The 16,370-nt window shown below is 37.5% G+C and overlaps 3 protein-coding genes and 1 non-coding gene across 6 annotated transcripts; 2 read left to right on the top strand and 2 right to left on the bottom strand.

The window, feature by feature from the left end:
• Positions 1-365: 365 nt before the first annotated feature.
• LOC111811893 (zinc transporter 1) lies at positions 366-2,795 on the bottom strand. 3 transcript variants are annotated; one of them, XR_015411894.1, is made up of 4 exons: positions 2,010-2,795; positions 1,781-1,930; positions 1,393-1,597; positions 1,205-1,300 (listed from the first exon to the last, which is right to left on the bottom strand). XR_015411894.1 is itself a non-coding variant. In XM_023698944.2 (3 exons), the coding sequence occupies exons 1-3, from the start codon at positions 2,622-2,624 to the stop codon at positions 995-997; spliced, it is 1,071 nt and encodes a 356-aa protein (XP_023554712.2). In that variant the 5' UTR covers positions 2,625-2,789; the 3' UTR covers positions 366-994. The 3 variants fall into 3 exon arrangements, 2 of the variants coding, with proteins under 2 accessions (XP_023554712.2, XP_023554713.2); XM_023698944.2 differs by lacking the exon at positions 1,393-1,597 and having other exon boundaries at positions 366-1,300; positions 2,010-2,789; XM_023698945.2 differs by lacking the exon at positions 1,393-1,597 and having other exon boundaries at positions 366-1,300; positions 1,781-1,867; positions 2,010-2,787.
• A 480-nt stretch (positions 2,796-3,275) lies between these two features.
• Positions 3,276-9,444, top strand: CYCB3;1 (cyclin b3;1). The gene is made up of 23 exons (XM_087117812.1): positions 3,276-3,409; positions 3,669-3,716; positions 3,808-3,865; positions 3,967-4,027; positions 4,239-4,293; positions 4,416-4,464; positions 4,552-4,645; positions 4,897-4,957; positions 5,089-5,143; positions 5,221-5,305; positions 5,472-5,504; positions 5,598-5,652; positions 5,800-5,848; positions 5,955-6,042; positions 6,266-6,314; positions 6,508-6,783; positions 6,859-6,981; positions 7,227-7,316; positions 7,481-7,642; positions 7,739-7,798; positions 8,436-8,534; positions 8,619-8,797; positions 8,875-9,444. The coding sequence occupies exons 2-23, from the start codon at positions 3,702-3,704 to the stop codon at positions 9,008-9,010; spliced, it is 1,932 nt and encodes a 643-aa protein (XP_086973938.1). The 5' UTR covers positions 3,276-3,409; positions 3,669-3,701; the 3' UTR covers positions 9,011-9,444.
• Positions 9,445-10,317: 873 nt separating this feature from the next.
• LOC111776540 (small nucleolar RNA snoR116) lies at positions 10,318-10,414 on the bottom strand. The gene has a single exon (XR_002812273.1). It is a non-coding gene; the product is annotated as a small nucleolar RNA snoR116 (small nucleolar RNA).
• Positions 10,415-10,897: 483 nt separating this feature from the next.
• Positions 10,898-16,272, top strand: LOC111776311 (uncharacterized). The gene is made up of 11 exons (XM_023655735.2): positions 10,898-11,089; positions 11,546-11,607; positions 12,951-13,087; positions 13,217-13,275; positions 13,385-13,408; positions 14,361-14,443; positions 14,544-14,608; positions 14,725-14,774; positions 14,911-15,012; positions 15,367-15,426; positions 15,800-16,272. Exons 1-11 carry the CDS (start codon positions 11,087-11,089, stop codon positions 15,932-15,934), a joined length of 780 nt encoding a protein of 259 aa, XP_023511503.1. The 5' UTR covers positions 10,898-11,086; the 3' UTR covers positions 15,935-16,272.
• The last annotated feature ends 98 nt before the right edge of the window (positions 16,273-16,370 follow it).

The following is a 16,370-nucleotide window of genomic DNA, read 5'->3' as shown; positions in this document are numbered from 1 at the left end:
TATAAGGTATTAATATTTCTTCACTTATACCTATAAAATAGTTTTGTGGATGGGCAGATCCAAAAGCTATGGAGTGTCACAGTCATTTCGTTTTTTCAACTGCAGGGCGTTGTGATCTTGACACACTCATGATAAGTCTTAAGGGGGATTCAAGCTAGGCCCACATGCCAAAACTCATATCGAAATCTCGACTTCTAAAGTTATGGCCCGGAACCTACCCGACCCAAATCCCAAGTTTGTCTATGAAGAGCAGATCTAATTATATTAGTGTCTATAATTGATTTCTTCTACATAATACTAATCGATATGGCCTCATTGGTAAGTGCTACAAGATCTCGTACATTAGAACCCATAGTTATGGAACCGAACCCATAGTTATAGAACCGAATCCATAACTATGGAATATTTTCTTTTCCAAGTGAAATCCCCCAGTATATGAAAAGAGTGAAAAAGTGCTTTCGTTATTGTGGGAGCTTGTCTTCGACACTCCTATCCTCTCGTTATCTTGAACCTTACATATGCCTCAACTTAGTTTCAATGCACACTCTTGATGTGTTGGATGATGCATTGTCCTCCTCGATCGCATCATGACACTTCTCAATCTTAGTTGAATGAACGCCCTTTGCCTCGGTTGACATGTGGGGGTCACAACCTACTTTCTCTTAGTGAGGTGTGACACTCTCCTCCATTTAACCCAATTATCGCCCTCGATGACTTTCTCGAGTCATGACGCCAAGCATGTGTCTTTAAGAATATGAATGAGCGTAATTTTAAAGTGATTAATCACTTTTTTCATATTAAAAATCACTCAAAAACATAATTTTTATCATTTAAAAAGAATTTTGATTATATATAAATGCGTGAAATAAAACATAAAATTGATTGATTCAAGAGTGGCTAGCTACTAAAAGGGAAGCGGGTAGTGTCGCTCTTTGTTGATGGCTAATGGCCCACATGTGGTTTTTGATGGGAAAAAAATGGTGAGAAATTTGGATCAAGCCCATTTGGCCAATACAGACATGCAAGCAGCCCCGAGAAGCAAAGAGATATTAGCTCCTAACTGAAGCCCCAAATTGTTTTGCAGCCTCGGGTTCATGAAATCTGCAGCAAGAAGGTCCACGAGCGCCATGTATATCAATATCCCCGCCGATGCCGAGTTCATGCTTCCCTCCACGATCAGACCCCTCCGGCTGTCGTCTCTGTAAACTCCCGTGATTCCGATTCCCACTGCAATTCCCACCGGCGCTGTCACCGAGAAAAATGTCGCCATTGCTGCCGCTGATCGCCACCTAAATTGTGCCTGCGCCCCAAGTGAATAGTCACGTAATATCCTAGGTTGGCTTTGGAGAAGAACCAAACACCCTTTATGAAGGTGTGAAAACCTTTCCCTACCTAAAGCGTTTTAAAAAACGTTGAGGGTAAGCTTGAAACGGAGAGCTCAAGGAGGACAAGATAGCGGTGGGCCTCAGTGTTACAGATGGTATCAGAGCTAGACACTGTACGATGTGCCAGCGAGGAGGCTGAGCCCCGAATGGGTAGACATGAGGCGGTGTGCCAATAAGAACATTGACCCCAAAGGGGTAGATTTGGTGGGGTCCTACATCGATGGGAGAAAAGAACAAGTGTCAGCGAGGACGCTGGGCTTCGGGACACACGAGGCGGAGTACCGGTAAGGACACTGGACCCCTGATAAGGCTCACATATTGATTGGAGAAAGGATTGAACATCAACGTCGTTATAAATCAGAACTTGGTTCCAATGAGATGGAGTTGGAATTTACCTGGGATATGCAGCCACCGAGGCCCATGCCCTCAAAAAACTGGTGGAAAGACAGAGCTACCAGCAGCGGCTTAATGGTAGCAGGGCTCTGGGAGGTACCAAGAGATATACCAATTATTACTGAATGAATCACAATTCCCAATTCCAACACCTGAGAATCCGTCCAAAGCTCAACAGATTGAATATATATATATATTTTAAATACACGCCGCCCCTGTATTTATACATACCTGAGATATAATCCGGTACCGGATTAACTCTGTGAGACTCAAATCTTCTGCGGGTACGGCGGCGGCGGTGGAGCCGTGAGCGTGGCCATGTGTGGCGTGGGTGTGAACATGCACGTGACCGGCATGCTCCTCGGCTGTTTCCTGGTCTGCAAGTACCTGCTTGGGTTTACTGAAGTGGCGTCTGTGGTAAAAGGTTGTTGCAAATGTGTCGACCATCAAGGTGCCGATGGAGGAGGCCATTGCAATGAACCCGGCGACAGGGAAGTGGGCCCAAGGATTTTGTCCGATGCAGGGGGAGGTTAAGTCTTGGAAGGCGTCGGGGAGTATGTGGACGAACCCAGTGCCTAAAATGACCCCTGCAGCAAAGGCCTTGATCATGAAAAAAATGTCCTTTTCAGGCCTCAGAGACGGAATCCTCTTGCCCACCAAAGGAAGGCTCACCCCTGCAGCTCCGGCCGCCAACACCGAAGCAATCGACCCCAGCTTGTACTTGATCGCTTCCTGTGCGGCGTTGTGCTCGGCGGCGGCATCGGAGTGACACGTGCATGACTCCCGCCCGCCGGAGACAAGAGCAGGGAGACAGAGGGAAACAAAAAGAAGAGAGAATTTGAACATTTTGTTGGAATTTTTTTTTACTGCGGATGGTGGGGTGGAGGAGAAGATGAATTAATAGTGGAGGGCGAGGGAGAAGAAAAGAAAAAGAATGGGCAAGGTCTTTGGTTCCTTTTTAAAATTCACTGGCTGGCTAACAATGAGAGTTGAGAGGCATCCATTCCAATCATAGAAACACAAGAATTTCTCCATGTGAATATAATATTTTATAAAGAAAAAAAAAAAAAAAAAAAAAAGATTATTAAATGAAGAACCCATAGATTTTGATGCTTAGGACATAATATGCTGTTTTGCCTTTTATAAAATTTTTCTAAGAATTATGGGGAGCTTAGTGAGGAAGTATTTTGGCATAATGCTTGGGCTGTGGCTCACAGCAAAAGTTGATCATTCCCTAATAATTCCTATAATAGCGTTTGCAATAAACAAAACTGCTACTGCCCACCAAATAATTATATATATTATTTATATATTATTAAGATAGAGTCTATATTCAAACATGGCCTATTAGCTCAGTTGGTTAGAGCGTGCTAATAACGCGAAGGTCGCAGGTTCGAAACCTGCATGGGCCATTTTTTAAAAAAACAATTTATTTCTGAATTTTGTCAGGGGCAGAACCGTAAACTTACTTTAAATTTGAAAACCTTTACGTTGGTGTTTACCCGCTCCCGCTGCCAGCAAAAGAGGGTGCCGTCTGTCTCTTCGTGTTATATTTGAAGAACACAAAGCTTTGAACAGACAACCGCGGATATTTGTTTAGATGAACGTCCAAGTGTTTCTCGTCTATTAAGGTTCTCTCAAACTCATCTTCTATCTATTGAATGTAGTTCCCCTTTGCTTTAAGTCTAGATTCTGTCCTTACTTTGTTGTATGTTACTTAAGAAGAATTAGGGTTTAGGAGGAAATGAAGCTTGGCCAAGGTTGCAAGTATTTGCTTGGATCCCGACCATTTTTTACTTTATTTTTTTATGCTGCATTTTCCCCTGGGGTTCGTGAATTTGAGTCTGTGGACTGATTTTGAGCAGGGAACTAAATCTTCTTCTTGATCAGGGATCAGAATTTGGAAATTAAGATCATTCAGAAATGGTGGCTACCAAGGTATATCAAATGCCACTAGGTCTTTTATTTCTCGAATAGATCATACTCCTCTCCTTGATTACACTTAAACGATACTGTTGCTCGAAATTAGGCTAAAGTCTGCCTGGATGCGGGTCTACCCACTGAGGATAATCGCACCCGCAGGAGTGGTAAGATAAACTTAATCTATAGTTTAGCATTTCAAATCTTCTCCAACGCTATGTAGTAGATGATTAATAACTGACTTCTTCACCCCCCTCGGTACAAGCAGCAATGGGAGGTTTTAAGGTTTATACGGAGAAAGATAAGATTAAAGCTGATTCCAGTTGCAAGTAAGTGTTACTAATGTTCCTTTAATATTTTTCTCTCCACACGTTGTATTTCTACTTTACTTCTCTTCTGTTCCCATTGATGGTATTGAAATGCTTGGAAAAATTTTGGTTAAGCCATATTTTAGGCTGTACGTATCGTAAATATAAGCATTCCTTTTATTGGAAACGAAACCCCTGACTAGTTAATTGTTCGATATTTTCCGTGTTGTAGGAAGCCTGTAACAATGAAAAAGGAGCCTTCAACAGATTGTGTGAATCAACCAAAGGTAATTCAACTTTATTCTCAAAGCTTGTGGGTCAAAATTCTAACCGTAGGAAGACAACATAAAGTCTCGTTGGAAAATTGGTCACATATTAACTTTTACATTTGAGGTTCTTCTAATTTAAGGGAGGCCTGCAGCGCTCAGAGAAGAATACAGAGAAAATTGAAGTTTCTGGTAAGAAATAGAGATGGTGTTTTAAAATAGAAAATTTAGATAATGTTGTGAGTTTATTTCAATTGAAATTCTACACTGTTTCTTCAGGGGCCAAAATCACGAGAAGAAGAGCGTTGGCAGATGTGAGTAACGTCCGAGCCAACTCTTCTAGGAAAACAATTCAAGATGGCTCCAAGCATAAGTGAGTCATGTGCATCACCTCTCTCTCACGCTCTCTCGGTCTGTGATGAGAGGCAGTAGAAATTTGTTTGTTAAAAAAGAAAAACTTTCCCGATCCTTTTTTTGGTATACAATTTGACTTCGAGGATTTAGGAAATTACACGCTGTTGTAAGGTGCAATATACAAGTTTTCTCCTTGGCCTTTACTTTTTAAGTCTTTCCCGTCTTAGAAATTAAGCCGACGCAAATGGTCTTTGTCACTTGTTTCTGTAGGATTTCAACTGGGACTAGAGCTAGCACTGCTGGCGTCAATGTCTCATTTAGGAAACCATTGGTATGTAAACTTTTGCTAGATTTAGTTGTGAAAATAATGTGTCTTTCTCTCATTACAAGTCTTTAAAGTACGACGCCCTTTTTATATCACCAACAAAATTTGTTCAGTTTGCTTTTGTTGTTCTTGAACAGGGAAAAACGAAGAATACAGGAGAAGCTGTGGGTGAATTGCATGCTTCAGAAAAAGGTTTCTCTATATATAAAAAAAAAAGTTCTGTAGTTTCTATACTCTATCATGTAGTATTGACCTGCTTTACTTTTTAGGGCGTGTTAATGATTCAAATGGTTGTTCCGTCTATGAAAGAAACAAAACAGACGGTCCCTGCTGTGCCAATACTGTAAATACCAGGTTTTTAAATATAATTTTCCACTCTAACAATGATAAAAATGTTTAAAGTTACACGGTTTATAATTTTGTTCTTCCAATAGGCATTTATGACATGCCTTTTCGTGTGCATATTTGTAGATTTAGACCTTTTAATAAATTTTATGTTGAACTCTTGTTTATTTCTCAGGAGAATTAAAAAGATCTCTTTTTCGCAAACAAGGTTCGATGCTTAAAAAATGCCTTTTCCCCTCTTCGTTGTAGTCAAGATGACGTACAACTGAATCATATTGGTTGTTTGTCTCTTGTTTTGAAGGATATCTTTACCAGTGCTAAGGAGGATGAACCAAGCAAATGCTTCGAACCCAAAGGTTTTGGATCACTAGATTATGATATATTTTACATTTCTTTGGGATATGATGATATGACCCAAATATTTATTTTATGTAGAATGGAATCAATTTACCTGTTATTTTAATGGCGTGTATTTCTAATAAGTATGTATTTTCTACTTTCAGGAAGTTACTGAGAAGCCTGAAAAGACCAATAGATCTCAAGCATGTTTGAGTATGAATTTAGATTTTTGTAATTTCTTTTTTTTTTTTTTTTTTTTTGCTTCCGATGACAGACTAGATCAAGATAGGGGACTAAACCCTTTCTTCTCCATTTTTAGCTAAATCTGGCAAGAATGCAGTAGCCCCGGCAAAAAATATCAGAAGTCGGCTATGGAATAACCGAGTGAGCGATGGCTTCATCATAATGTTAGCACTTGTAAAACTCAATGATTCAAAACAGTTTGTTTAAATGCGTTGTAGTAGTTTCCTTTTTCATTGATTTGATGAAACATCTTCTCATCACAATGCTAACAAGCAAATTCTTTTTGTTTTAAAGAATGTTTTTTAGCCATCTTTGCTTTTGCTGATGGAATGTTAAGCAAGTAGGAAAATCTCTTTGGAACTTCTGACTGTGGTAAAGGAATTTCAGGGGTCAAGCCAAGGTGGACACAAATACACTGTCCAAAAAGTCTAGTAAGGTACTTGCTTATCATTTGCAGCAATATGCTTTCTATGCAACGTGTCTAGAGATACTTAATTCTGTTCACTGCTGCATAAGAACCTTTTTTCCGTTCACCAATTTTATTGATGTTAATAGTATGTGTTCTTGTTCCATTGCATCACATTTTTAGAGGGTATATTATGAAGCTTTTTTACAATGTCACCTTCCAGCCCATTGCAAGGATCATGAAGAAGGCTTCTGGTACTCAAGAGGCATCAAAAGCCAAATATGCATCTGTTGCAATCAAATCAATTTCTAGTACTGCATCATCATCCAAGATTGTGGAACCCTCAGCATCTCTTTGTGAGGATATAACTAATATGTCCATTCAAGGGAGTGATGCATCTGAACCTACTTGTAATCCAAGTACAAGCACGGATTTGATTGTCAGGAAAAAAGTTGGTCGTAGGAGATCGTATACATCCTTGTTGGTCGCTGGAGCAAAGGTGATATTAGCATTGATAGCATACCACCACACTTATGGCTTCTTTTGAGCTTATATCGTTGCCACTATTTTGCAGTTGCTGGATAAATGTGCTGTAGCTACGGAGATGGCTAACCTACCAAGTATTGACAATGACCACAACCAAATGGAGGTTGCTGAATACGTTGAGGAGATATATCGTTATTATTGGGTTACAGAGGTGATGTTTGTTATTCTTTCTAAAAAGAGTTGACAGTTTTTAACATCCATGGCCATATTGAAGTGTCCTAGCGTAGGCTTTCTGTGGTTTTCAATCTGAATTTGTCAGCTGCTTATTCAATTATTTATTTTGCAAAGTTTATTTATTTATGTTTATTAACTTCTTGACGCCTATTTCTGTGATATATCTTCGACTTAGAACTGCCAATTTTGTATTAAACAAACTCAATTTGTTTCTGATTTCAGGCACAAAGCTCATCTCTTTCAAATTACTTATCAGTACAAAAAGAAATTAACCCCCATATTCGAGGCGTTTTGATCAACTGGTTGATTGAAGTACCTATCTATTTTCAAGTTTTGCCGCTTTTCTTTATTTTTCTTCCTTCGTTAACTATCCGGCTCTCTCTCTCTCTCTCTCTCTCTCTCTCTCTCTCTCACTCTCTCTCTCACACACACACACATGTTGTGCTATGAGCTATATCTATGTTTTTTGGTCGTAGGTACACTTCAAATTTGACTTGATGCCTGAAACACTATTTCTCACTGTTACATTGTTTGATCGGTATCTCTCCCAAGTCATAATCAAGAAGAATGAAATGCAGTTGGTTGGTCTTACTGCATTGCTATTGGCATCGAAATATGAAGATTTTTGGCATCCTAGGGTAAATATTATAATATTTTAATTTTATCTATTTTGACATTATGCTTGATCGATGAAAGTTAGGCTGATCAGACATTGTGGTGTCCGTTGGCAACAGGTTAAAGATCTAATTAGCATTTCAGCTGAGTCCTACTCAAGAGAGCAAGTGCTACAAATGGTATGGTTGGATATTTATTCTCTACAGTTTGAACTGTCTTTCTTCAAAGTATATTCGACTTTTTAAGTGGCTGGTTGAGGATGCAGGAAAAATATTATCCTTCAATCATTTTCAACTGTACCCATGGTCGCTCAATCAGGAAAAGTGTTGGCTTTTGTAATTTTTTTGTGACGTATTATGCCTTGCTATGAGATCCTCTGATATCTGATTAAACTGACTAAAATCCAGCTAAAATTATATCACTTGAATTAATGGATTACCAATTAACCGAACAGACTAAACTGCCTTGGTTCAACCGGTTTGATCAGTTATCCTTGTGCAACTGCACGTTGTTTTGAATTTGGCAGGAGTGGAGGAGTTACTGTCATAGAGAGTATTAGTATTTTACTACAAATACTGTATTTGTATTTCTTAGTACATGTTTGAGAGTGATTTTGAAATGGTTAAAATTACTTTTCTCATGTCCAAAATCACCTCCTAAATTTTCTTTTTGGTATGAAATTTATTTTTATTAGATCACTTATAAATCATTCATTTTCACTAAATCACCAGCCGGGTAGAGGAAGTTTGAAAGTTTCTGTTTCCTCAAGTATGGCAAGTTTGAAACTCCTTTTTGTATGTTTTGATCTCCCTCCAGGAAGCACTCATTCTTAAGAAGTTGAAGTTTCGCTTGAACATGCCTACTCCATATGTTTTTATGTTAAGATTTCTCAAGGCTGCTCAGTCTAATACTCAGGTTTGGAAGCCTCTAGAGACTATCGTGATATAGTTTACTTGAAGAAATTCTAATAGTTGTGTGCTGCTTTGAATTCTGCTGCAGCTTGAACACTTATCATTTTACTTGATTGAGCTGGCCTTGGTTGAATACGAAGCTCTTAGTTTCAAGCCGTCGTTGCTATGTGCATCGGCCCTATATGTTGCACGGTGTACGTTGCAAATAAGTCCATGCTGGACCGCACTACTAAACAAACATACACGCTACGAAGCGTCCCAAATAAGGTAGCTCCTAACACATATAGCAGCTCGTAATATAACACCTTCGCATGCATATACTAAATCTTTTTATTGTTTTATAGAGAATGTGCTGAGAAAATCTTGAAATTTCACCAATCTGCTCATTTGGGACAGCTGAAAGTCACGTATGAGAAGTACATGAAACCTGGTTTTAGCCGTGTTGCGACTCTAAAGCCATTGGACAAGCTTCCTCTTTGAATTTTCTTCACCTTATTTTCATCCTGTAAATTGATTCATATGATGTTACTTGGTAAACTTTCCCTCGTCATTCTATCCTCTTTTCTTTCATCTAAACTTTTTCTGACCTCCTGACAGGAAGCAAACTTGTGGGTGTCGATCTTGTAATAGAAAGGTCATGACCATGGCTTACTATTGTGTGATGAAGTCTTTGGCTGCATGGAACCTCCGTTCTCCGACTTAGTGTTTATTGCATTTGAATGGCGTTCACCATTCGTTGGTTGTCTTGAGACAATTCACATTACTTCTTGTTTTGCATTAGAACAAAACCTCCCTCGAGTTCATTTTCTGGAACTAGTGACACCCAACTGTAATACTTGAGTATTCAGGACTGTTTTTTTTAAGGCCTACGCTCATATCTAATTTCAAATGAAAGCGACTCCACGTTGTTCTTATTTAATCACTGACTAATGTTTAATTATTTTCATAAGTTTCTTTTAATCAATCTATTAAATATAGAGATAGAACCCAAAATAATTTTCTTTAGAATTTATATTTAGTAAAATTTTAAACTTTTAATTTTTTATCTAGTAATAATTTATTAGGGAATAATTAATAAGTTGTTTGTTTTACCGCATTGTGCTGGTAAAAAAATACCATAAAATTTTAATTATGGGAATAATTCCGACCAGTCGAGACTGGCTTTGATAGGCGATAAGTGACCAATTGTTCTTGAAGTGAGCTAGCTCACGACGGTCAATTCGCGATTTCATCCGGCTAGGGCGGGTACTTAAAGATGTTGTTCATTTCGTTTTTTGTAAATATTATACTCCATTAATTCATTGGTTCATGCATATTGTTCATACTAAGAACATGTTCACCATTGATCTAACCCTTCGTTCTACAGCAAATCTTTTGATTTCATTCTCCGTACTCAATGATTCTGATTAGGGTTCCATTCTACGCATTCGATGGTTCAAAAAAGAAAATGAAGAACAGCCATCCGTAAAGAAAGATTGAAAGAAAAGAAGACGTAGCCTATTCTACTAAAAAGGCTTTCCTTCTGGGAAAGACAAAGATCAAAATTTTAAAAGAGAAGAATAATGGATAGTCAAAATGTAGGAGCACCTAAATGCACAAGCCTTAGGAAGACAAGACAAGTGCCAGAATCTCGGCCCCAAATCCTTATCGGCAACGTACAGCACTGACGACGCTACAGAAAAAAGCGAATCAGAGACTCTAATTTGTTGCCTTTCGCAATTTCAATTTCGCATTCTATAAAGTACGAGAAGATATGATCGGAAATTGAAAGCCTCAAATTTGAAAAGAGGCTCAGAAACATTCATGTTGACATCAACAAGCTCGCCCCAGAAACAGGACACCGCTTTCATAGTTTGATGGTATATGAATTCGTCATCACTGCCACAACTAGATGGAACAAATGGACTGAAAAAGAGAAGAACTGAATCAAAAAATTAAAAGAAAAACGCAACTCGCACAAAGAGGAACCCTAATCCAGAAAGTATGGCGGAAAGGGGATCCTTCGGGGCGTTTAAATAGCACTTGGGCGGAGGGACCTAAAAGAAAAGTAAAACCCTAATCCGGCAAGTATAACAAAATTGCCCCCCGCCCCTCCATTCTTTGAAAATTAATCTACGGAAATTTCAAATGGGCCCCTTTATTAAGACAAGTTGCCGGATTTAACCCTAATGAGCATTTTAATATTATTATCATCATAGGAAAACAAATAATTAATTATGAAAATAAGAAATTAAAAAATTTGTAAAATAAATAATGTAAAGTAATTAATAAAAAATAATGATGAAACCGGGAAGAAAAAATTGTAGCGCTACTGTGATATATGAAAAATTCTCTTAATTTAAAAAAGAATAATACAAAAGAGAACCGAAATCACTGCACTGTCTTCTTGCAGAGAGAGAGAGAGAGAGAGAGAGAGAGAGAGAGAGATCGAGCTTCCAGGAACAACCCTAGAATTCTCTCTCATCGTCCTCCGTAGTCGGAGAAGCCATCCTCGGCCTTCAGGCTACCCTCCGATTCCCATTTCTCCGTGCTAGGCTTGTATCCACGACCTCCGAAATGGTTAGTGTTTTGTTCTCTTCGGTTATTGTTAATTCAATTATTATATCCCTCCCCTCACCCCTTCACATCGTGCAAGGTTATTGTTGTTTAATTATTTTCCAGTTATTGGTCCTGTGGCTAGGATCTATGTTAACTACATTGTTTTCTCCATCTTATTTGCTAACCAGAACGCTCTGCACTCTATCTTTGTGTGATACTCACTGCACCAGGGAATTCTGTTCAAGTATTGATTCCTTGGTTGCATGAATTTCAGATTGAGATTTTATCTTCTGGTTACGATTGTGGTTTGGTTTATGGAGTAACCATCTTCTATACTATTTAAGTGGATGCTACATGATCAACTTTTTTTGTTGACATGCTCAGTCGTCTGTGTGGACTTTTATGTGTACACCAATAGACCCAATACATGTAAACATCATCCTATAATCTAACTTTTATTGTATTTGTTCTCAACAGCATAAATTAAGCAGAGGACACCGAGATAAAGTCCACCAGTTTATGGCTATAACTGGTACAAGGTACGTTAATGAGCGCTATTTTAACATTCTTTTAAGTTGATTACTAAAATTTATGGAATCAAGATCCTGTTTGTGTGCGGTTGCTTCACTTTGTCTAAGGGAAGACTAACCTTATGTACGTGAAGAGGATAATCTAAGAAATCAGTCATATCTCATAACACGGACTGGTATGGACTTAAGTATAATGTATAAACTGTAGAAGTAGACGTGGTTTCTTGCCTAAATTACTTATTTTCATCTTCTGCCGAAGAATCAAAATTCACTTTAAGTTTCATGGTATTTGAATTATCTCTCATGTTTTGACCACCAAACATTGCAAGGCTTAGTTGACACCCCCTCTGATCAAATGCTTTTAACATTATTAACGGGAGGGATTGGCTGTCATAGTTAATAAAGATAGTTATGAAGGTATTGGAAACGAGATAGAAAGTTTAATAAGTTAAGACACCTATTTTCTGATGTAGCTCTAGGGTCGGTGAAGCCTCCGTGAGTATTGGTGGAGTTGGGCTGTGAACATAATGTGAGGAGTAGAGTCTTTGATATCCGGTCATTAGGGGGAAAAATCTAATAGTTGTACTGTACACATTAATATAGTATACACGACATAGATTTTTCTGTTTGTTTTTTAAATTGTCCCCTTCTATATCTCCTATATAATAAGCATTTTTGTGTTAATACAAACAGTCTTCCTTTTTCTTTGAAAGCTGATCTTCAGTTGATTTGAAACAAAAAGATGCAACTGTTAAAAATGAGAACCTGAATGTATTCAAGCATTTTATGAAAAATTTAAGAATACCAGAGTGAAGAAGAAAGGGGTCAGAGGGAGACTACAAAAAGATCTATCACATGTAAAGCCTCACGATCATATGTCTGATCACTCAACAAATTGATTGACAACCGTGGGAAATGTTTTGTTTTTTTCTTCATGTAATTTTTCTTTCTACGTCTAGAGAAAATGATGAAGATGGTTGACTCGTATGCTTTGTTTCACTTTTCTATGGATTTTCATGGCTAATCATTTTAGTGGTGCCCCTTTACATTTTATTCAAAAGATTTAGAAAGCTTTTCCCCATTTTTTTCTCTCCTAATGGGAACAGGCTGCTGGTACACTTTGTAAATTTATAGAAAACAGAACTAGTTCCGTTAGATAAAAATGGATAAACCTTTTTTATTTTATTATTTTCGTCAATGATAAAGAACAGAGAGTAAGACTGATAAAAATGCTTTTAGTGCTTCTGAACTCATGTTGTAGCTTTCTTTCGTATCAAGCTAAAGAAGCATGGATAATGAATTGGGGTCCATCTTATATTTTCATTGATTTTTATATTTTGTTGATCATGCAGTGAAAAGGTTGCTCATCAGGCCCTGAAGGCTAGTGATTGGCATCTTGAAGGAGCTTTTGATGTATTTTACAGTCAACCCCAAATTAAAGCGTTCACTGACTCTAGACATTTGGAAGAGCTTTATAACAGATATAAAGGTAAGCTTTGTTTTCATTTATCATTACTAGATTTCTTTTCTTTATGTAAACTTGAAACCATGCTGACAAAGTTTATGATTTTCTATGAGCATGAAAGTAACAAAGTTTGTTAATTAAAATGGTTGGCAGATCCATATGTTGATATGATATTGGCTGATGGTATCTCACTGCTCTGTAATGACCTTCAGGTAGGTGATTTATGTGCCCAACTATGTTTGGTGTAATTAATGAGTTGATGACTATGCAGTTCTATTTATTTCTACCTATTGAATTGACGTGAGATACATATTTTTGCAGGTGGATCCTCAAGATATAGTGATGGTATGCGTTAAAAAATAATTGTTGCTACACAAGGCAATCATGTGTGAATTATATTAATGCTTTATGCTATCTATCTCATTTTAGAATTATCAAGATTCTTGACATGCGTGCATTCCTTTTAGTAGGGGCTAAATTATAGACAGCTCTCCTGACAAGCTTACTCTTGTCAAGCTTCATCTTGGAGAAGATATCTGAGATAGGATATCAATATTCTCATTCTCCCTCTTATAATTTTGTAGCTTGATAGAGGCAGTCACATAAATGACTGCAAGGTCACTTTAGGTGCTTCCTTCACCCATGTTAAAAAAAGCTGAATATTTCAATTTCACATTATCGTTAACACTGTATTTGCTACACAAGGTGTGTGGTGTAGTCTAAGAATGACTGAGGAGAAATCTCCAAGAATCAAACTCTAGAATCTTTATTATGAATCAAGTTAATGAATACATGAGATGGATTCTCTAAGAACTAAAATCCAAATAGGAAACTATAAAGGAGAACTAAATTTCTAATAGGCAACCAAAAATGATTAACCATGGAATTATCCTAGATTAACCGCTAATCCTACTACATCAGAATTTTTAATAGATGTGGGATATTGTATAACGAGCACAACTCATGAAGCTTCCCTAGCAATTGGACTCAACAAGAGTTTCCTGGTTTTCCACCAGCAACCATATTGGTATATCCGAAGATGACTGAGGAGAAATCTCCGAGAATCAAACTCTAGAATCTTTATTATGAATCAAGTTAATGAATACATGAGATGGATCCAAAAAGGAACTGAAAAGAATTAAACATGAAATCATCGTAGATTAACCACTAATTCTACTACATTAGTATGGATCTAGGTGATATTTTCACCTCTGAATTGCAAGAATATCAGTTTATTTTGTGCCCATCTTCTGATTGATAGGCTTATTTTTAAATATATTGTCGCAATTACCTGCAGTTGGTTGTTTCATGGCACATGAAGGCAAACACAATGTGTGAGTTTTCCAAACAGGAGTTTATAGGTGGATTACAAGCACTAGGGTAACTAATTGTTTGCTGTTATATTCTTTCGGACTAGAATATCATGTAAGGGATCAAGATTATTCTTGTCATAATATCAATGTTCAATTCATGATGGCAGGATAGATTCTCTGGAGAGGTTCCGTGAAAGGATACCATATATGAACTCTGAGTTGAAAGATGAACGTATGTATTCTTAGTTGCTTATATCATGTTGTAACTTATATTATCCTTGCTTATAATTGAAATTCTGTGTGATTTTAACTCGATGATTTGTTTATATTGATTTCATGTCTGTCCAGAAAAGTTCCGTGAGATTTACAACTTTGCATTTGGTTGGGCAAAAGAAAAGGTACTCATGCTCGGCTTGAATATTCTGTGGTGGATCTATTTACAGCTGTTTTTCTATCTTCAGTGGCACATGCGTTAGATAACAGCACAATCTCTGCCTAATACATGGACTTCTAAAGTGGGTTTACATGTTTTAGGGGCAAAAATCTTTAGCACTGGACACTGCAATTGGAATGTGGCAGTTACTATTTGCTGAAAAGCAGTGGCCCCTCGTCGACCACTGGTGTCAGTTCTTGCAGGTAATGTTTCTACTTTGTCTTTTTGAAAAACCAAATATCTGTGATGTGTGGGGGCAATGCTTCCTTGACTCAAGGAGCTTGTATATCTTATGGATGCAAAGGACAGAACGGTATATTTTATCCAATAGCTATCTATCTTGAACATTTTTATAGAATGTGCAATCGGATGGATCTGTCCTGTGCAAAAGTTAGCCAGTAGTTTCTTGTTTACTTTCTGCTGAGTAATGTGGGAAAATGGGTTTAGAATTTGATCTGCTTCAAATTCCGAAGTCCAAGATGCTTGTACTGTTTTCTAATTATACATTCTTAATAATTTTTTTTGATCTATTTGTATTTTAATCTTTCTTGATTTAGGCTCGGCATAATAAAGCTATTTCTAGGGACACATGGTCTCAACTTCTGGAGTTTGCAAGGGTAAGAATGAAATTTTAAACAGATGCCTCAAAATCCTGTTTTATTATTATTATTATTATTATTATTATTATTATTATTATTTATTTAAATGATCTACTTTATGAACTTTGAAAAATTAATTCCTAACTCAATCCTTTGATTCACAAACTTTTCAAATCTCTGTTTGAGTATCTAGATTTAAAAAAAACTGTTGCGAACCTCGCTGTTATTCTAGCACCTAAAATGTGCCCACTCCATTTGTTGTACATCCACCAATGAAAGTTTGCAGAGGGGTAGTTGGGGGCGGCAATGGTGAAGCACCACTGCCCCTTTGTTGGTGGTGATGTCTTGCATTTGCTGTACTAATTCCTTTCTTACTTGTCTCAATTTGTAGACTGTGGAGCCTATGCTATCAAATTACGATGCCGAAGGTGCTTGGCCATACCTCATCGATGAGTTTGTCGAATACCTGAATGAGAATGGCATAGTCCAGACTGTGCCGCCAAATGATTTGAATCAAATAAGATGATATGCTACTACCATTGGTGTTGGGATTATTTGTATTTATCCTGGTGTGATTTGAATACCCTCTGGTTGAATTCATTGGGGGGAAGAAGTAAGATACAGGAGGGGGTAGATGGCGAGTGACTGATATCCGAGTGAAAGACATTTTATTTTTTGTTGGATTTGGTATATCATCTATATATTATTGAGTGGGAAAGTGGGATTTTATGGTAATAATACTGTGAACGCACCTCTCTCTTTCCTCGTGTGTTTTTATTTCTGCGTATTCACAGTATGTATACCTTGCTCCTTACTGCAGCAAAATTTACTGGAAGAATTTTTGTTTTGGGTTCGGTTATCTTACCTACACTGTTGCATACTTGTCCAATGCCAGTCTCTTTCTTTCTTTTTTTTTCCAGATCATGGGCCGCTAAGATTTACACAAGTGCTTAAGATTATAT

The sequence above is a fragment of the Cucurbita pepo genome, chromosome 15 (assembly GCF_057944985.1).
Source record: "Cucurbita pepo subsp. pepo isolate OVF chromosome 15, ASM5794498v1, whole genome shotgun sequence".
NCBI classification, from domain to species: domain Eukaryota; kingdom Viridiplantae; phylum Streptophyta; class Magnoliopsida; order Cucurbitales; family Cucurbitaceae; genus Cucurbita; species Cucurbita pepo.
The sequence above is the reverse complement of the archived record's forward strand: the minus strand, read 5'-3'. Positions and strand labels throughout refer to the sequence as shown.

Coding starts and splice junctions, on each gene's coding strand:
- LOC111776311 (XM_023655735.2), top strand. Junction 11,608..12,950: donor ATGGCTATAACTGGTACAAG/GTACGTTAATGA, acceptor TTGATCATGCAG/TGAAAAGGTTGCTCATCAGG. Junction 14,609..14,724: donor CTCTGAGTTGAAAGATGAAC/GTATGTATTCTT, acceptor ATGTCTGTCCAG/AAAAGTTCCGTGAGATTTAC.
- LOC111811893 (XM_023698944.2), bottom strand. CDS start 2,624: ATGTTCAAATTCTCTCTTCTTTTTGTTTCCCTCTGTCTCCCTGCTCTT. Junction 1,931..2,009: donor GGTACCGGATTATATCTCAG/GTATGTATAAAT, acceptor ACGGATTCTCAG/GTGTTGGAATTGGGAATTGT. Junction 1,301..1,780: donor TCGGTGGCTGCATATCCCAG/GTAAATTCCAAC, acceptor CTTGGGGCGCAG/GCACAATTTAGGTGGCGATC.